This window comes from Lipophrys pholis, assembly GCF_963383615.2.
Source record: "Lipophrys pholis genome assembly, chromosome: 1".
In the NCBI taxonomy this organism is placed as follows: domain Eukaryota; kingdom Metazoa; phylum Chordata; class Actinopteri; order Blenniiformes; family Blenniidae; genus Lipophrys; species Lipophrys pholis.
Genome location: NC_137635.1, coordinates 37,470,402 through 37,492,407, shown reverse-complemented (window position 1 = coordinate 37,492,407; position 22,006 = coordinate 37,470,402). Strand labels below are relative to the sequence as shown.

General features: G+C 40.9%; 1 protein-coding gene across 2 annotated transcripts in view; it reads left to right on the top strand.

Annotated features, from left to right (window-relative positions):
• Window positions 1-22,006, top strand: part of cdh24b (cadherin 24, type 2b) — a 146,233-nt gene that overhangs the window by 56,285 nt on the left and 67,942 nt on the right. For both annotated transcript variants that reach the window (XM_080485657.1, XM_080485656.1), the window contains one exon: window positions 17,229-17,523. In XM_080485657.1, the coding sequence (XP_080341783.1) occupies window positions 17,229-17,523 (295 nt within the window). The remainder of the gene's footprint in view (window positions 1-17,228; window positions 17,524-22,006) is intronic.

The following is a 22,006-nucleotide window of genomic DNA, read 5'->3' as shown; positions in this document are numbered from 1 at the left end:
ACACACACACACACACACACACACACACACACACACACACACACACACACACACACACACACACACACACACACACACACACAAGCCCATATGATAGTGCTGACACTTGGAGTTCACCCAGAATGCAATTGTGCGCGTGCGTTTGTGTCTGTTGTGTTCGAGGTGTGTATGATTAGTACCCTACTGTATCACACGGTGATGGCACACACATGAATAATGCTCTTATAGATTTTAATACGCTTATGAATTTTTAATCTCCTGCTCTGCTCCAGTGTAGGCCGGCGCTATAGGTAGAGAGATCAATGCGGACACGCTGCCTTGTGTTTTTTTTTTTTTCCCCCCATCGATGACCTGACTTCATTGTGATGGAGTGAGCTATGGTGGAAAGCTTGACAAAATTGACTGTACCAGTCAGAAAAGCTCCACCTGCCAGATCCAGTCCAAATTCAGGCTTGTTCAGCAGCAAAGGCCATTTCTCAATTGAAGGCAGTTATTTTGCACACAGGTGTGATGCTGCTTTTTGCAGTACGTTTTCTTTAAAAATCTGCCTTTTCGCACTGAATCATGTTGCTTTTTACTTTAGCGAAACATGTTAGTCAGGCCACTGTAAATCTCCACTAAAGCTGGAAACAAGAGCCAAGACTATAATCTGTGATGTCAATAAGAGACAAAAGCTCTTTTGCTAAACTGATAATGAATGAACGGCCAACTCTGTGGACACAGAGTAATCTTCCAATGATGTTTATAAGCACCTCCTGCATTTTCAAGCCCCTAAAGAAGACATTAGTGAGATTCTGCTGTTACTGAAATGACCAAGGGCCTTTTACCTGTCAGATCAATTTTTGTTCATGTTGACATCCTGCTTTTCTGGAGATGTTCCTGTTCATGAGAGTTTGCCTAAAAGAGTAAAAAAAAAACATTTTCACCAATGTATTGTCTGCTCTCTATTAACACTTTGTCTCAGACGAAGCTGTGTTACTATATTTTCTCACGCTGAAGTGTCTCTGCCCCATGATAATTGTGAATTTAATTGATGCTGTCACATGGTCTGTAATGGGGTTTCAAGTGATTGCAGAGGCAGTGTGAAAGAAACACCGATTTTTTTCTTGAGGAGTAAAGGCGCCTCAGCAGAGCTGGGATAAAAAAAACAACAAAAAAAACCCTCCTTTCTGATTAGCTTTTCTTCTCCCCTTTACTCTCGTCTTGAAATGCTAACTGCCTCGCACCTCGTGTGGGGAGAAAACGTGACGCATAAAGCGGTTGCTTCCTGTCTTTTAGGAAAATCCATCTTTGCAGCCTCTCACCTTTACAGCGACTTGTGTGTATGAGCTACCTGGCATGCCAGCAAATGTGCATATCTATTTCACCAGCACAAGAGGAAATGGACTCAGGGTATCATCATCATTTGCATATCATTAACATCATCATGAGCATGTATTATTCATATTAGTGAAATATGCCAGAATTAGACAATTAACAGTGTCTGAGGGACACGCATAACACTATAGCACAGTATGAATATATAACATGTAGACATCAATGTGAAACAGTAATGAAGTCCTTTTAGCTTCTGACACGTCAAACAATACCTATCAGTTCCCACAGTGGCACACACTTTGCTTTCTTTATGCTGAATCATTCGTTAACATTCAGAAACTAAAATTAGAGTGCAAAATGCAGTTTAAAGATTCTTCCTGCCCGAGGGTTTCTAAATGTATATAAATAACACAGTTACTGGTCGTTGTGTTATTGATAACTCCTGCTTGCAGTGCCGCTGGGTGCAACGTGCCTATGTGCGATATTGCAACATTGCTCGTAGGAAATTGTCAATGTGATGCAAGGATGAGAAGGAGGTTGTCACCGCAATTTAAGAGCTGGTGTGCTCACTCTGACAAAGTGCTTTCCTCCTGAGCTACGAGTCAAGTTGAAACTTCTTTTTATTTTTCAGAAACAGAGTACATGAATTGAGCACTGGTATTTCTCTTTTATATGACTTTACTTCATCACTGCGTGCACTTCGGGTATTTTATAAATTTTGAAGACAAATCAGCCCTTTGATATTGCAATGGTTTTATCGACCAAAGGACCTGTTACCTACTTGTCTCCAGGCTGCAGCACTGACCAGTAAACCAACGAGGCTCAAGAAAACACAAAGTGCACATATGATGAAACACGAATGCTCTCTGTAGCTCGTATTTTTTCTGTTATAGCCTTCAAATGTGTTTAATTTTCGTTATTGTGGTCCACTTGGGGGTTAAAACCATATGGACATGTCTCTTATCACTTATTCACATTTGATGACATTCACCCATTCACCCAGTCATGCACGATTGTAGGACAACTCGTCCATGTACAGCACCCTCAGAGGACAACTCGTCCACGGATGAGATTTCTGAATTTTACGTATTATTTCTAATTGATATTTCATATATTTTTCATATATCTAGTATATGTCCATAGTTTTAGTGTCAAATGTACTTAATAATCCTTCCAAATGCGTCAAATACACTTTGAAATCCAATCCTTCAAATCAATAACGCTGAAAAAAATAGTCGTGGACCTGTTGTCCGGAATCACATGGACGACTTGTCCGGGGTTGCAGTTTTGTGAACGAGCTGTCCGTTCACCCAAAAACATTGCTTTCTTGCGGCAGCTATGCTTGTGGTGCTTTCTCCTTTTTTTATTAATAAAACTGGCATGATAGATGATGAGTACGTCTTGTACCTTTTAGATGAGAAACGCGTTGTGATCCAATGTTTTGAACCTGGGTATTCCAACTTTTACCTCATAAAGATGTAAATAATCTCATCACCTTTTCCCATTCCCGTTTGGAAGTAACAGAAAAGAAATAAGCACTTGTAGATTTCAAATCAATATTTGTTTAAGAGAGTACTTGACAAGACCTTGTAGGTCATGATTTAGAGGTACAAACAACACTGTGTGGATGAAAGAAGCCCTCATGAAACTGTGGAAGAGAAAAGATGCATCGGACCACAGAGACAAAAAGTAAAAAGGGTGTGTGGTGGTGCCAATAGGAGGGCCAACAAAAACTGTAAACACACACGTCTTCTGACAAGGAACCCATCAATAATAATAAATAAATAATGATAAAAAAAAAAAAAACCTTCTCTTTGCAAACAACTCTCTTTTTGTACGCTTCAACTCTTCGTCTCCCTGTAGAAACCATTTAGCCTCCGGGTCCGAGCACAGCAGGGGTGAGACAGCAATTAGAGAGTGACTACAGTGTAGGAAGGAGGGAGGAGACGGGGGGCGATAACAAGGCAGAAGAGAAAGAGATTAGCATGCACAAGCAAAATGAGATGATGTGGAATAAAAGGGGTAAAATAAAAAAAAATCTGACAAGGGAACAAAGACGGGTTAAAAAAAAAACGGTTGTATGGTTGAGAGAGAGAGCAGTGTTAATGGCATGTGGATATACAGAGCAGAGGGGGAGAGGGAAAAAAAAAAAAGGTGAGAGTGGTGGAAAGTGAGGAAAGGTTAATGGCTTACAACGGGCAGCGGGGAAGAAAGTGTGAGACAGTTAAAGAAAAAGGACAGGAGGGGAAGGACTGAGAGATCACACACGTTTCTAAAGCTGACCTCGCAACCCGTCGAGGCCCGAAGCGAGTCGGAGAAAGACAGACCGGGGAGAGAAGGAGAAGGTTATGAAAAGAGGCAGCCAGGGATCCAGGGCATCAGCGCGGAGACGTGCAGAGTTTACACGGAGGAAAATACATGACGGTAGGTGAGGCAGAGTGAGAGAATTGAGAAAGCGGTTAAATACCATTTTATTGCAAGCCCCTGTGGAGGCCACATTTAAATGTGTTTCTGTGTTGAGTGGGTGCAGGATCACATGGAGAAAATAATAGGCGGGATGACTGAAGGAGCAAGACTACAGTGGGGGAAGATGAGGAGAAACCGCAGAGTCTATTAAAGATGGGATTCAAAGGAAACACGGGCTGCCTTTCTCCCTTTACTTCCAATCTTCGTTCCCACTTTATAGCTCCCGTTTCATCTCCGGATAATGTCGAACAAATCAGCAAAGCAAGTATCTGAATTTAAAGCATCATTTTTGCAGATGTGAGAATGGCAGTATTTTATCTCCAGGACTATATGAACCTCTTAGCGTACATCTACACCATTTTCATCTCAATATAGGAATGCATTTGAAGCTGACCCCAGGAACATGAGCTAGCACAGGGGAAACCTTAACAGCTTTTGGTATTGTAATAATGTGAAATGAAGCACAAATTGGAGCAGGATCTGATTTATTGCCTCGGGTTAACCCTTCAAGGTTAGCTGTTGCAGTGGTGAGAAATATGGCGAGTGTCAAAGAGAGTGAATCGGTCTGCAGTAAAGTGACGGGGGGAGTGTGAAGAGCCTGCGCAGGAGTTCAATTCATGATTATGCATAGCTCAGTGTGAGCTCCATGACCGTGACCTTGAGCTAATATTTATGCTTTGGCCTGAACTGTGCGCTCCACTTCTCCCCGTGGCCCTGAAGGAGCCCATGAGTCAGGGAACTGAGGGCAGGGGCAAGAGGGGAGGGCAGAGCAAGGCTGAAGAAGAGGAGCCACATGACAGAGAGAGAGAGAGAGAGAGAGAGAGAGAGAGAGAGAGAGAGAGAGAGAGAGAGAGAGAGACCTCCAACTGAAACATTCTGCAGGTACATGTCCACACTGGAAATTTCTATCGGCATGATTATTGCATTGCTTCTTCTTTAACATGATACCGATATTGTGTGTGGACCACTCTCATGTAAAGTAGGTCATTGGGTAATCATCAGAGCTTTGAGCTTTAGGTTTCTTTCTTTCTTTTTTTTTTTGGGACAATATTCCCACGCCTAAATGCATCAAAGTCAGTAACCTAATTACTTTAACAGATTTTTACCTAATCAGAGCAAGAATTTCTGCTCAGTCACATAACGTGTCTCACATTAGTTGATTCTGGGTTTTTTTGTGTGTTTTTTTTAAATTAAAAGCACTCACTGTCATCTTGTGGCAAACAAGTTTACAGGCTGTCGCGCAGCACAGTCAGCCTATAATATTTGTTGTAAGGATAATTAATAGCAAGATGTATTAAAGGTTTCTTGGCTCTTGGAAGCTGTAGCAATGCTAATATAAAAATGAGTGTGGTTGTTTTAACTATGTTAACTGTCAAATCACAGTCGGCTGATATTCGACGGGTTCATTTTAGCTCAATGTGGTTTTATCACGCAATTAGTTGCTAATTAGCCTTCAGTCCCTGAGATTACACACAAAGACATCTATTCATGCTCTCGAGAATGACACATTGTCAGGCTTACATCATTTATCTCTGCCTTCGCCGACTGTTCAAAATGATTGTTAAATTAGTTTGATGATGTTACAGTGTGGTAATGACAAAAGCACAACATAGGTTATTTATAACTGGTAAACTATTGGAGTCAAGATACATTTAGGGAACATTGTCCTCACCATTGAGATTCCTCAAAAATATGTCCAAATGTTAACCCGAAAATATTGTTTGCCTGTGTACTTTAAAGTCAGTACAGAGATGGACCATGGCAGACACATTTGTTGCAATGTTGTATAAAACCAACCAAAATCACATATATTTTCCAAAATAATTCTCTAAATGAGATTCAGCCATCAATAATATATTATTATAGTATGTTGTTTGCGAAATGGTACACCTCATGTGATTTACTAGATTTATTAGGAGTCTATTCAAAAATCGGATTGTTCCTAGCAGCACTTCCCTTCATATAGTGCACAGGTCCAGGCCTAGTTTTATCCACATTTCATCAATCAGGTACACGAACGGGGAAAATGAAACGGGCACAGTGATATCTATGTTATTAGGAAAAAAATACAGCAAAAATTTCAGCATTTAGCACAACAATTTCATCATAGTATTTCCTTTGACTTCGCATTTGTTTGGAAGGAAACATACAGTGAAGGTACCAAACCTGTTTAACGGCTTGATAAAGAGTTACGTTGAGACAAATCCGTGTTTATTTATGAGAAAGGAGGCGTCAAACAGCTGTCTCTCATCACAGTCTGAAGTTTATTCTACTAAACTCTGAACCAACTAAGAATGTTTCCATTGTGTGGGTGGTGTGATCTCGAAGGTCACTAGAGTCACTTCTCTGACAACGTTTTGATTTTGTTCTTCTCGAGAGGACAATTTCTAATTAACACTGAACACAAAGCACCGCTGAGGATCATGGCAGTGTTATTACTTTTGCAAGAGTTTGGCCATAAACACTGAAATGTTGACCTCACGATGGAGCCAGACGAAGGATTAGAGGATCGATAAAATCTTGTTGATTGACACTTCAGGGACTATCTGGACAACATGTACGTAATTGCAGCCCAGGCGGAGATACTGTATAACTGACCAATAGACTGAAATATATCACCTGAAAATTACAGTCATAATGTCAAAAAGGGGACCAAAACTGAGTTATTTGAGCTTTGATGTCTTTTGGCAGAAACTATTGTGAGCAATGGGACGCGGCATGAAAGAAGGGAAATGGTGGGTTACAGAGGCGAGGAGGTGTGTGCTGGGGGCATGTCAAGAGAGGAAAGCGTGGTCAGCATGAGATGGGCAGCGGGCCAGGAGAGAGCGGAGTGAAGGAGTTATAGGTGGTTCCACATGGGAGGAGGTGATGGAGGTGAGGGCGAGAGGGGAAGACAGGAGGAGGAGGGAACGGAGAGGAAGGAGAAGGAGGGAATCTTTTGAAACACGCAGGTTAATTTTTTAATGCATCCTAAGAGGCATGTCAGTGCCAACCCACATGCTGCGATGAGTTTAATACGATGACACACGGTATCAATAAAGCATAGTCTGTGGATTCTGCATGACATACATTTTATATAACACAGGGAAATTCTCTACAAAACACATGCCTTTTGCAGTGATGGCCTGTACTTCTTCATATGTTCAGTCAGCAGATTTATTCACATCACTGTCTCATATGATCACTTTCAGCCATGTTGCCTGGGCTTGTCCTGATGAACATTATCTGATATGTTAAAGTTTCAAACCCGTGCAAATGGTTGTCTTGTTTGTTCAAGAGAATAATGTGTTCACATTGGCATTGGTTTAATCCAAATTTGAGAATGAGAACTTATTAGGAATCTGAAAAAAATATGAAATGATGAGTTCTGAAACTAAATGAGTTTGATAAAGTATTTAATTAGAGATATTTGTATCTGCTTATGTACAATAATCTTTTTAAGTTGATAAATGAATCGGCTAACATTGAGGCAGCATGGTGGTGTGTTGATTAGAGCTCTGGCCTCACAGTGAGGAAAGTCTGGATGGGTGCCTTTCTTGATGGAGTCTACGATTCCTCCTTGATTTTCTCATTGTACAGGAGATTCAGGGTTTCCTCTTCCAACAATTACCCAGAATCAGCCTCAGCCCATCAAGATAAAGTGGCTTGGAAGATAGGTGGATGTTTAACACACTGATTCTCTTTCATCGTAATATAGTCTCCTGATATGTATAGCATAATTGTTATTTCAAGAATTGTTGTGGGATTAATTATTGTTAATCTATTATACAAATTAATACAAGCAAATGCAGTGAAATATTGTTCATGGATTTTTTCATGTACCTGCATAATCATTAAGATGGGTCTGTGTGTCTTCGCTCATGTGTTAACAATTATATTCTCATTATATTCTCACCTCCGACATTTCTGGTTCTTATTTTATCATACTGCAATTTGTATCACAGAAGTGTACCAAAAAAGGTTTCAGTGATCTTTCAAAACAAACTCTGCGACGCTGTGAAGCTTCTTTCAAAACACATTTATTGTATTTTGTTTGCTTTTTAATATTTTGTGTGTAAGTACCTGTCAACCCTTTTCATTTACACAGCTGTGACCAAAATCCAATACTAATAACAAGGTTAACTGCAAAGAATTGGAAACAAAGCTTCAAATTTATTTTCATTGGTTCACCCTTTCTACGCACGCCACGCACAAACACACGTTTTTCCCCCCATTGGCAAAAGCCATTCCTCTTGGCAGTGGCATGCGGTGGCATATATGTGGGCGATTTGCCCTTTAAATGTACAGCAGTGAGTTAAGCCTCCAGTGGCCTTTTCCAAGCTCGTCTCCCATCGGCTAAAAATATGATGTGAAGTACACACCACCAGAGTGGAGCACTGAAGCAATAAAACACAAACAATCAGCCGACTAGTCGCCACACACACACACACACCCTCTCACATCAGCTGATTATGATAATCAAAAGTGGGATTTGCATACTCTGAGGCTAAACACACGGTTTTGTCCTGAATAATGTATTGCGGAGGAAGAGAACAGTGGCGGGATGCATTGAACAGCTTATGGTGCTAAAGGAAAAGTCTAATAATGATGAATAATGAATGCTCTATTAGGAAGTGTGTGAGTGGGAAGAAGCACGCGTGTGACAGGGAGAGATATTGCCTACTTTGAGTGTGTGTGTATGTGTGTGTATGTGTGTGTGGAGGCACACAGCGTGGCCCTCCAGAGACATTCTGAATTAGATCAAACTGGAACATCGGCAACATGTCCACACCACAACTGGATTAAAGAGGCAATCGACACTAACCAAACTTCAATGCTGAATCAATGGTAGATCGATGCTAAACAATTAACCGCTGCTCCTCATGACGAATTTAAACCGCCACTCGTTGTAAGACAAACTGACGGGAAGCGAGAGGAGACCGTTTCTAACGCTGTCTGACATTTCATTGCGAACAAAAGGGAATTCCAACCCCCCCCCCCCCCCCCCCCCCCCCCCCACACACACACACACACACACATACACACACACATACACACACACACACACACACACACACACACACACACACACACACACACACTAGCTGTGCGATTGGGTTTGATTGAAAGTTCAGACAGAATTTAAAAACTTGTCACAGTATGAAGGTCTGTCTTGTGAAGTCACAAGTGCTCCTCGGAGGCTGTCTGTTTTCTGCTTCTGCTTCTGTGGGGGGGCATTTATGTTTGAGTTCCTCCGCATAATTAGATGATGTTTTTGTTATGCGTGTCTGCATTGATTTAGAGATGAGAGCCGGACAGTTGAATGAGAGTATACACATTTGCATGCATGAGGATGTACGTATGTGTAGGCCACACCTGGACGAGTCCTTATTTGCATACATTTTCTGGTTGTGGTCGTTTTATGTGGTTATAATGGTTTGTTTGAGCATCGCGGCAGGGGTGCATTCACATAGTAACAATTATTGGTTTTATTGCAGCTGTGGCTGATAATTATACCTTGTCTAATTCTCATTGTTGTATCAGTGTTTCAAGTCTGATTGGCAGTCAACAAGTAGCCTGATGATCTGGAATTCTTCAAATGAACCAACATTTTAACAAATTGGATAATCCACTTTGTTCCGAGGTGAAATTATGATTGCATGCACCTGTAATGTTAATGATAAAACATTACACCATGCCGCAAGCACTGTGGGTGAATGCTGAATCTGGCACTTGATTTATAAACTGGTGGATGTTTACATGGAATAATGTAACGACCTTCACTGCCTCCGTTTGGCTTTTAGATGAGTTTGAAGAAGATGTCGGAGCACTTGCATTTCTTTTTCTGACTTATTTTTAGCATTTACTATATTTTCAGATGCCTGCAGTGAAATTAGACATATTCCTGCCAAAGAAACCAAGCTGTTTCTCTTTTTTTTTTTTTTCTTTCCTTTTTTATGTGATCAGTGATGTATTAGTAAAGCGTCATTGGGTCCCTTGAAGTCCAAAAAAGCGTGGTTATGCAACTCAGATGTCACATACTGTATTTGTTTAGTCTGTTGGGACAGACTGTCAGATATCTGATTTAATATTTATTTTTATTAGTGGCAGCTTGTTTCGCTCTCACTAGTCTCAGACTTAGTCTAAAAGGATTTATCTTTATGTTTATCTTCTAGAATCTGCGGTTTGTGACTTCAGAGAGAGCTATTTGTTTGGTAGGTCTTGCGTTTAGGAGCAGATGAAGAATTGAGTAAATGCAAAGGCCACCTTTTATTATTTAAAAATCATCTTGTAATTTCCAGGTCATTTCCAATGCAGTCCCAAAAATACCCACATACAGTAAATTGGAATAACCTGTAGGAAAATCTGTGTTGAACTTGGAGGCTTTCAATAAAATTATTTATTAATAGTCATCAAAATTTCATCAAATAAAGAATCAGGCGAGCAAAAAGGAAAGAAAGAGCTATGAATTATTCATAGGTTTGGACCAAAGAATTACAACAACTCTGATATACTAAGTATGATTTATAGGATGGAAAAAACACAGCGGAGAATAATTTTCTGAAACGTGTAATACTGGATTGATTTTCACAGGCCGCGTGTATTTCACATGTTATTCACAAACGTGTAAGAAACAGAATGTCCAGTATAAATATGTTTTTTTTGTGACATTTTTGGTAAAGCAAACAATTTAAAAAAGTGTCATATTAGAAATGACAAACGGGTGACAAAATGCCACATTCATAGTTTGAATGGATTTGAAAATAGAACCCCACCCTTACATGTGTCTCCCCTTCAGATTCATGATCACGGAGTTTATATCTTTGAATAAATCCTGAGGTAACAATGTCTGATTGCATATAGAAGGCCGAAAAGAAACAAAATGTCCTCAGATTTCTCACAACTGTGTTAAATTTCAAACAGCAGACATAGATTGTGATACCAAGCATTTATAATTCAGGTTCAAAGTGTGTGCCAGTGACCACACTGCACTAACAGGTCATTTGGAAAAATGTGCTCTGTATAGAAGAATGGCATATATATAGTTTTTAGCCTCAGTATCGGTGGACTTGTTTGATGCAGATCAAAAATAACCTGTCAGGAGAATTACGCTCTAGAAGTCAACAAGCACGGAAATGTTGTAGTTTGGGATTCCTTTACTGCCTGAAGCAGGTGATGAGAGTGGTGTCAGCCTCGTATTGCACCATGATAATCATGTGAAGGGTTTTTTTTTTGAATGCAAAAATAAAATCTATTTGGATTTTTAACATAACAGCTTTGTAGATGTGGATCAATCTCTGCTTGTGTACATATGTCATAAAATACCCCCATTTGGCTTACGTACTTTTTCACACAGCTCTTTATGTACAAAATGATCACGCAAAGCTATTGAACTCGTGTCCTCATACTGGTGTTGTGAATACAAGTGTCGATGCTTTTATATCTCACCCTCTGAGGCCCAGATGGGGATCCATTGCCCTCCAGATGGAAGTGTGAGCAGAGGCATTTGATGATGGCAGAGCTGATCACAGCCAACTCAGAGTTGTTGACTTTAATTATTGGTTGCTGTGTAGATGTTGGCCTTCACTTTGAGCTGGGCTCTATTAACTGAGCCCACACTCACTGGCCTTATCTCAACTGATTCTTCTTCTCCAGGTCGGTCCCCGGCAGCTCTCCAGAGACACACACAAACTACACAGGTACATACACATATTCATAGTAACGCCTTGGCTCTTTGTCCACTCAGTGCTTGAGCTGTGCCAAGTGGAGGTCCAGCCGGGGCAGAGGCAGACACAGAGTCATTACACCTCTTACTTTAAAGTTACTGCGGCCAACACACACACACACACACACACACACACACACACACACACACACACACACACACACACACACACACACACACACACACACACACACACACACACACACACACACACACACACACACACACACACACACACACACGCCTGTTGTTAAAATTGTCACGGATAAAAAGGCACACACAAACATTTGCACACGCGCAAACAAACACCTACACATACCCTCAAGCAAAACTAATGATATCGCAGAGGTAGGTAAAGCCTGCCACAAGGCAAGCTTTCATTTCAAACGGGCTCTCTGAACTCATATGGGCCCTGTCCCAAATTAATTTTGCTGCCGTTTTCCCTGATCGCCCTCTTTCTTCAGACATCTCTCTGAATTGGTGGGTCTGCTCCAAATCGATTGGCTGACCCTTTCCCCTCTGCCCTGCTTGACACTCCCTGGCTGATATGACAGAGCTGGCTCATTCCCAGCCTGCAGCTCACCCTAAAACCCAGCATCGCTGCACAACTTGACTGGTTGGTGGAGTATGCGGTTGTCTTATAAGCTTCTGGCTATTTCAAAGTCACCAAACAGAAGGCGAATAGTTTTGCCTCCTGCACGGGCTTGCAGGGGAGATTGGGGGATGTTCTCACCGTTGCACGGATGCCCTTGCACTCTTCCCCTGATGTGTTTGGGGAATTGAACCCTGCTGCCAATCACAGCGCTCAGCGGTAGCCTGCATAGCTGCTGTACGCCTATTGGCACTTCATGTGAGCTGCCAGACGAATTTTCACACTGTAACCTCACCTCCCTTGTTAGTCACACACACACACACACACACACACACACACACACACACACACACACACACACACACACACACACACACACACACACACACACACACACACACACACACACACACACACACACTACATATGTGCGGGGGGGGGCACCTATCCACATTCATTAAGCTAATGCACGGCTGTGGAAAAAAAACACATTTTCATGGTGTTTTTATGATTTATTGTGGAGCAGAAATGTGAAATTGTGTATATGGGATATTAGTTATTTAAGTGATTTAGAGGTTGGCAGAGAGTACTTTTCCTCCTCGCTTCATGATTTATGGTTATTGCAAAAATGTGAAATTGAGTATATGAGTATAAGCATATTACCTTATGATAATATAAGTAATTGAGGAGATTTAGGAGTCTGGGGAGGCTGAGTGTTGCATACACAACAGGCGCCAAAGAAAATGGATATGGCTGCTTATCAGACTGAAATCATTCTCCAGGCAGAGGTGACACACCAGTAAATTTGGTTTTTGTGGCGAGTGCCTTCATATTGTTTGGCTGTTGATATATTTGATGGCATATCACTGAGATATGAAGTGCAGGCATTATGAGATGTCATATTCAGGTTACCGGAGGTGAAATATGTTGAGAGCCAGTCGCGTTATATCAAATATTGTTTGGTTATATTTGCACACTGCAAAGCGTCTGAAGATTCCAATGTGCGTGCCGAATCCTGCCGCCATAAAACGTCCATACCCATTATATCTGGTTAAATACCTTGCTTCATTATACTCTTCTATTAATCTTGGAGGAGCAGATAAGGGTGAGGGGTCACCCTTAAATGGATTTGGTTTCCTTAGGCAGGGTTCTCCTGCCGGTGAATGATTCTGAGAGGTGTTTTCAATCAGCGCTGCCACCACTCACCGTGGTAATGACGGCCGGGGCTTCATTAAGAAGCTCGTTAAGTCTCCTCGTTAAGCTGCAGGGCCGTTAAGACTTTGATTGTTAATGGCTCTTCCTTAAGGAGAGCGGGGCACCGGGCTCCTCTGGTGGTCCGGACCAGCCGGGTGTTTTGGTCAATTGGCCCCAGTTGGCCTCCCCACAAGATGAGAATAAGCTTAAATTCTGGAAGTCTGCGTTTAGTCAATATTGAAACATTCTTCATTGAATGTTTGTCAACCTGGATGCATTAAAATACGTTTGTTTTTTTTTGTTTTTAAACTGTATTCCTACTTGGGTGTTTTGTTGTTCCACCAAAATATGGAAAATGTGTCGGGGTGGGGGGTGGGGTGGGGTTAATTCAAATGAATTTTATTCACACCCTTGACTTTGTAATGATTGGCTGTGTACTGGCAGGATTTTCAGTGGCTGATCATTTGTAAGGTGTGTCGGAATTATTGATGCCATTCCCTTGTGCCATTTAAAAGAAAGAAAAGAAGAGCTTGCACTAGTTTACTTGAATCTCTCCAACCCTGCTTCTAATAAGGCTGGTATATTGTACCAGAGTTGCCGTAGGAAGCACATGGAGACTATTTATCCGCTTTATTACTATGACTTTAGACAGTGCACTAACACCTATTGGAGTTGGGCAGTAAAACCCAATTTCAAGCACTCACTGGAGATTCTAAGATCCATTTGGATGCCGCATATCGATGTAGGGCGTTTCAACAGGATCTGCAGACACCTGATTGAATTTACATGGCCAGGCCTTAATTGGGCTGTAAATATTAAGCCTGGAGTCACATATCTTGTTATTATTGCGAGAACTCAAAAGCAGTCGGATTCCACTACAGGATGCTCGAGGGGAGGTGAAACTAGTCAGAAAATATTTTCCAAAATGAAGTGGCAAAACACTATTTGATAGTCTGACAAAGAGCCAGTGTGTTGAGGTTTTTATATATCGGGACTCGTCGATTAAGAGGTATGAGGTGTTGAGGTCATGATTGAGGAATAATTGGATGAAACTTTTGGATAGGCTGAATATAGCAGAGATCTTTTCATTGCACACCTATCAGTTCACAGTTCACAGTTACACAGTCGGGAGTAAGAGCAGTGACGGCCTTCATTTTCAGGGTTTTGGTCTTGTATACGCTGCCCTCTTATCACACTGACATACTTCACGGGAACTGAAGAGACGGGATCTCTAATATTAGTTACTTCAAATTTTATTTTATTCTATTTTGGGGTGGGGGTTGGGGGGGGGCTATGACTGACCATAGTGTGTGCTTTTGAAAAAGGAGGGCGTTGAAAATGGACCTAAAAAAATGCTCAGATGTTATGTGATGTCACATTAATGAGGCTGTTTGCTAGAAAAAAAAAAGGCAAAATGCGTGGAGAAGGTTTTGCATCATAATCACCTTGTCTGCTAAATGCATAGCTTCAACAACAAAACTCGTGCGCCGCATTCAAATAATGAGATTTTTAATGAGCACAAACCTGCTTGTGAGTTCCTCGAGCGAGCAGGTTTGTGAGACTGACAGAAACGTCTATTTACGTGGATCAGGAGAATGTGAAGATTCTGATTTGGTGTTATGGCTTTATATTTTTGGTTTCTTTGTTTTTTTTTAGGCTGGGAAGCATTTTGTTTTCCTGTGCTTAAGTGATAGAACCAAAACATTCCTTACAAGTACAAGTCATCCATTAAAAGTCCCATCAAGGTAAAATTATAAGCCCTCTGACTTGTATATCCTTATAAAACATTAATACAACACTGGCAGTGATCTGTGAGTGAATAAGCAGCCTTTTTCTGTAGTAGCTGCTGCATGCAGAGCTCATATGACCTTGAACAACTTTGGAAATCCCTTTGAAGAATCATCGGAAAACTCTTATGAAAGAGTGAGATTAGTTTCTTCACTTTTGTTTTTCTTGTTTTGGTGAAATATTGTGTCATTCAACCCTGTACTGAAATGACACCTCATTGTAAGTTCAGATATAAAGAAAAATATATATAAAAAAAAAGAAATTAATGATGTTACCTGGAATGTGACCCTGGCTGCACACAGCTTATTGGTAAGAAGAGGCAGGGAAATTATTTCATTAAGTCGTTTTCCTCTTTTTCATATTACTGTTCATTTTTGATGACGCTCATGTTGCAGATATGAAAAGAGAAGTAACTGCAAGGGGAGCGTAGGTTCATACTGGAGAAGGATTTACATTTAATGAAAATACCTGTGTATAAATAAAGTATTGTGTGTATTCATTCTGCACTGCTGATCTTTTTATGTGAGTTAAGCTCTGACAAAGGTGGTGCTGCTGTAGCTGTAGGTGCCATAAGTCCAAATCAGCCTCCTTTGTCTCTGACAGAGCAGGCTACAAAGACTTTATAGCTACTTTAAACTCCACTTTAGTTGAAGCTATGAGAAATTGAGTGGGGAGTCACTTTAACACATGGCCACTGTAAGCAGCTAAGCAGCCCGGTTTGTAGTAAAGCCGATCAAAGAGAACCCCCTTCATTTATATTACATGGTGTACGGTGGAAAGCCTTCAGAGCAGCAGTGGGTATGTGTCTAGTTTGTGCATACTGCTCACACAGCCCCTTCTAATGCTAGCCAGAGTGCTTTCAGATTTTCCAATTTGCACTGTCATTAAAATAAAGGGATCTTCTCAAGGTGAAGTGTTGTTTAACTTTTGACTTTGTGCCGTGTTGCTCCAATAGTTAGATTTTTTTTTTTTTAACCGACAGCCCGGACTTATAAATGCTTTCTTTGCTATAAACAACCTTGTCAACATCCGTGCTTATCGTTTACCCCCCAGGAAGCTGCCGTATCTATGCCATTTCCCGCCTTGAAAAATGGCGATGCTCAAAGTAAATGAACATTTCGATTCACAGTATCCATTCTCATTTCATTTAGCAAATGTGCTTAGCTGTTGCCACGCAACAATGCTTCCCTGAGCTAACCCCCCCCCCATCCCCTCCCAAGCCAAGTCTCCGCTCTCTTCTCTCCATCTAAAGTCACAATGTCACACTGATGCCTAATTTAGTGGTCCTGTTTTTTTTTTGTTTTTTTTTCTTTCTTTCTTTTCTTGGTCACAGTTGCTATTCGATTCACGTAGGTATGGGGGTAATGAGATTGAATCTTGATGTGCTCACTGAATCCTGCTGGCTTGTCTTTCTCGTTGGGGACGAAGGACAGTGTGGAGCCTTCCCTGATATTACCTCTCCCTGCATGAGAGGACGCCGGTCGCTCTGCTGCTCTGCCGTCCCGCCAGGCGCTGATCCAATAAAACTCAACACAGGACTGTGATCGATACTTCATGTCCCACTGCCACGCAGCCCTCCACTGCTGCTCATATACACCTATTAGTTCAGGAATAATTGATTGGCCTACTGTTCATTATTGCTTTGATTTGCTGCTTTCATTAAAGAGCCGTGGGTCTGCATGTGCACAGACTAGTAAGCTCTGGCCGTCCACAGCTGCTGGGAACTGAATGGAGGCTTTAAGTGTGAAGAGGAGAGCGTGTGTTTTGGATGTAGTTGAGATTAAGGAGATCCAGGTTAATAACTGCTCATATGGCGGAAACAGAAAGATGAGACGTAGTCAATGGCAGGAAGGTGTGTATGTGTGTCAGTGAGAGAGAGGGAGGTATTGTGCAAATTTCTTTTCTTGCCTCTCTTTAAATTCATTATATCCTGGAGGCATGCAGGGGGATAATCTTTTCGTTTTGTCTTGGCTGCCTGTCTTGGAAAGAAAACAAACTTGATTTTTAACTGGTGTTCACTTTTGTCTTCCCCCCCCCCACTCTTTACATTCCTGTCCGTCCTCATTTCTTTCAACCCTCTCTTTACTATTTCTATCCATTTCCTCCTTTTTCCTTTTCTATTCTTTTCTTTTCTTTTTCTTCTCCACTTTCAAAACTCTCATGCAGCTCCACACTGATATGGACAGGAATGATGGACGCACTAAGTATGTCCTGCGAGGCGAGGGTGCAGGCTCGGTCTTTGTGATTGACGAGAAAACGGGGAACATCCACGTCACCAAGCCACTGGACCGCGAGGAGAAGGACGAGTACCGTCTCATCGCCACAGCCACCGATAGGCAGACCGACCGAGCCCTGGAGCCCTCTTCACAGTTCATCATTCGGGTGCAGGACATCAACGACAACCCGCCACTTTTTGACGAGGGCCCCTACATGGCCACCGTGCCCGAAATGGCAAACATAGGTACTGTGTCTGAAGTTTAATACTGATTTTGGGGCACGTAGAAGTAATAAGCAGATTCAAAAAAGCGAAAGAGACAGTGAGAGTAATAATAATATAATTAACATCTGATAAAAACATCAACATTGAAATGGTCAAAACATAATCGTTGTCACCAGCTGACGTTTCTTTTTGACTCGTCAGCTAGTGAATCCACTGTTACCAAATGTCTTAATTTAAACTCTTAATAAAAAAGGGTTGTCAGGGCTGCTGAGGTTTCATTGAGAAGGATCTTATGTCATTGCAAGCATTTGATCCACTTGTTTGAAGCTTGAAGGAAATTGTGACCTATGATAATTACAGACAGTCAAAGATTAACAAGAGTTTTTTTTTGTCTTATATATATTTTTAGGTTCATTGTTGTGGTGTGTCTATGCACTAATATCATGAAATTACAGCACCAAAAGACCTGTTATGCATTAAAAGTATTGCATATTTTGACCGTTTTAGGGTGAAGTTGAGTTTCGTTGTTGGTATGAATATTTGTTCTATAATGCAATACAAACAGACATATATTCATTAAACATGTAATTTGCATTAGGGTTGTTGAGCAATCGTGATATGACTTGCGATAATTAAAAATGACATTTAATCATATGTCATTTTGCTTTGAGAATTCTACTGCCCAATAACAGTGTTCTTTCGCTTCTTGGATCCAGTTTAACCAGATAGTTTAAATCAAAACCTCCAACCAACAGCATGCAAGAGGTCCAGCACTTTATTGAATTTGTTGTTTTTAGTAGTTGTCTTTTTTGATTTTGTTGCTGTTTTGCTTCCAACGTTTTCTCTGTTGCCATGAGGTATGATGTAATAGTGAAATGATGAAGTGAAATGTCATCTGGTAACATAAACTAGAACAGGAAGAGCCCCTCTGATCAGTCAAATATGTTGACTTGCAGAACTTGAAAGCATTAAACTATAAAATTAATTCCACATCAGTCACTTGCGTATTACAGTTCAGTTGCAATATGCACATGGCAAATCTTAGCCTCATGTTGACGATAAATTTGCGATATATCATACAGTACAAATACAAACTGTGTATTTTAAGTCTTTACCCACCAGAATACAAATGTTCAGACAGGTTTTATCTTGAAGGAACGCTCTTCGGGGTTGTGCTTTAACATGACTGTCTGAACTTTTACTGTGATCTGACTTGTTCAGTAGTCCACAGCAATGCAATCTGTTGCATTTCCCCCACAGTCTTAACTTGAATATATTGCTATCTGCCTTCCAAGCGGCAGAGATGTGTTACATTTTTCAAAAAGGAAGATTTTTTTTTTTATGTTGAACCTTTCATCCAGCAACTTCTTTGAATCTAATCAACTTGTTGAATCTTTAATCTCGAAACACGGAGGCAATGTCATTGTACTCTGATAAGATGGCCTACAGTATGTATTTGAAAAGCTGGTCTGGAGGTAATGCCATCTCAGGGCTGGGTTTGCACTGGTTCCTCGGTTGCTCTTTTGGCTTAAATCTTTGGATCATGTCAGAGGCATTTCTTTATCTCATCATTCATGCCCTTCCTCCACAATGATTGAGCAATGAGAACTAAAACAATTCCAAAATTATAAATTACCTCCATAGCAGAGTTGAGACCTTAGCTTGACCTCTCAGGCTATTGAAACTACAGTCTCTATAAAAACCGAAACCGTAGAAGGCCATATTGTTTTTATTGGTTTACTGTTTAATCAGAATAAAGTATCATCCAGTCGCTGCTGTCGAGCCACAAGATGATGGATGTCCTACTTGACCACAGCGAGACAGTATGTTTCATTTCTTTCCCCAGTGGGGTGAATTGTCTGCAAGTTTAACAGATTAAAACTGGTAGTCGGCATTATCCAGCCTGCATATAAATTTCTATTACACTCATGAAGTACTGAAAAATGCAAAACACCAATTATCAGCAGTGAATTAAAGCCAATGATGAACTTGCCCATTGGAAATTTACTTCATATTAACTGTAATATAAACACCTATTATGAAAATCACCTAATGAGGGAACATGAACTAATATTTGAAACACAGGGAGCATAATAACACGGCCGTAGACGTCTTTAATACAAGGCTGTGACGGCTGCAACAATGCAGACATTGTACGACACAGCATGGCTGTAACATTAAAGCCTGCAAGGATTGCATTCACACCAAATCACCATTTTTGTACACAATGAGTTTTTAGTCCTCATCAGAATGAAGATTGCTTATTGTATGGTGCGAATAAACCTGGGCCAATTTACATGTAGTGCAATAAAAGAAGTAGATTCTTCTAAAACAATGCAGACTGAGGCAGTGTTTATTCAAAACTAAACAAATAGTCTGAAATCAAAACACCTTTTATAAAGCCTACAGCAGCCGTTAAAAACAATCTTTTTGATTGATTTGTTCTCCAAAGCTGTCAGCTCTAATTCATGCCACTTACCACCACATTATGGTCACGGCAAAGGCAGAAATCTACTTGTGATGTCACCATATTTGCATAGATTTTTTTAAATTGTTTTGACTCTTCATCTCTCATCAAATCAAACCACTCAAGTCCACATTCATTTAACCATGTCTTGATAAACCTAGACTACATTAAACACTATTTTATATTATCAGCTTAAAATTCAAAACTTTGAAGACCTTGGAAAACATCTTCTGAAATGTGATGGGGTTCAACATGAGAAGAGTGTTTTTCTGCAAAAGAAAAGGAAGGCTGTCTTTTCATATGATAGAGTTGTATTGGTTTGAGCGAGGTAGAGCTGGTTTCTCAAGATTTCAATCAAGAGCAAGCAACATTTGGGTTGGGACCTGTCAGTCACATCTGATCAAGCCAAACTCACATCATCTCGATCAGGAGTGTCCAAACTGGGTCCTGCAGGGCCGGCGTCCTGCATGTTTTAGTTCGCTCCCTGCTTCAGCATACCTGAATCCAATGGTGATGTCATCACCAAGGTTGTGAAAAAGCCCAATAACGAGCCCCTCATTTCAATCAGGGAGAGAGCTAAACCCTGCAGGACGCCGGCCCCCCAGGACCGAGTTTGAACACCCCTGATCTAGATAAATATGTTCAACCAATTGCTGCAGTGAAACAGAATTATCCGTTAGTTAAAACACAAGTTGCCTGAAACTTCAGTTGCAGATCAATAGATAAATCTGTAACAGGTCATATTAACACTTGTTCCCATTTGACATTGCTGTCATCTGCTGCAAATTAGAGCACATATGCAGCCATCGCTAACAATATAGTCGCCAAGCAGCCTTACCAGTCGCTTAAAGTCAAGATTAGGTTATAAAATGTGCAATTTCTTCTGCGGAATCAGGTGGACTTACATTCACTATGACTGTCATGCCACTTTGATGTTTGTTGTCATAATAAAACTCCAGTCATGTTATATTCCAAGCGATTGCTCAATAGTAATGTGAGCCCTTTTTCTGTGACAAGTGATCAGATTTGTTATCTCTAATTTATCTCATATTCTCATAGTCAGTCAGTGTAAAACAAAAACGGACCACTTTTATTCTGAATTTCAGTCCTCAGCAAACCAAAAGTCCTGGATGCCCTTCTCAGTAGTAACACTCGGATATAGTTTCTAAAGGGCTTTCCGTGCGGGTACAAGCTAAAAGCAGCATGCGATAAAGGGCATTTGTCCTGGATAATGTCATCATATGTAGGGCATTTACTTTACCTCCCTCTGACTTTAATCCCCCAAAACCTTTTTTTAAATGGTTTGATGCAATTATATAAACCTAAACTAGATTATGCCAAATAAAAAAATGTAATCTAAGTGAGCAAGAATACTTTATAGCTTCATATATGGGCTTAAATAATCATGCAACCCCATTTATTGTTGCGAACGGGCAGGTCAGGTGGTGCTGTTCAATTTTATTACTCTTTTTGGCATGAAATTGCATCTCTGTTTCCGGCTGCTCACACCAGACAGAGAGAATTTCATGGCTGGAGTTGTCACACACACACACACACACACACACACACACACACACACACACACACACACACACACACACACACACACACACACACACACACACACACACACACACACACACACACACACACACACACACACACACACACACACACACACACACACACACACACACACACACACACACACACACACACACACACACACACACACACACACACACACACACATGCAGACAGACTGCTCCAAAATCCCAAAATCCAATGCAAATGGGTATACAATTTGAATGCGGCGCAGACAAAATGTGTAATAAGTTAGATTAATAGCTGATTTTTAATGACACTGTCACCAAAGCTGTTTGCAGGATGTATGAGACCCTTCGGTTTTTGTTGATTAAATACCTGTAGTCATCATATAGCAGCGGGAACGATACAGTGAATAGGTTTCTCTTTGCAGTCACTAATTTAAAAGATGTGCTGCCTGTAATTATGCACAGGTTAAACAGTGTGGGTTAT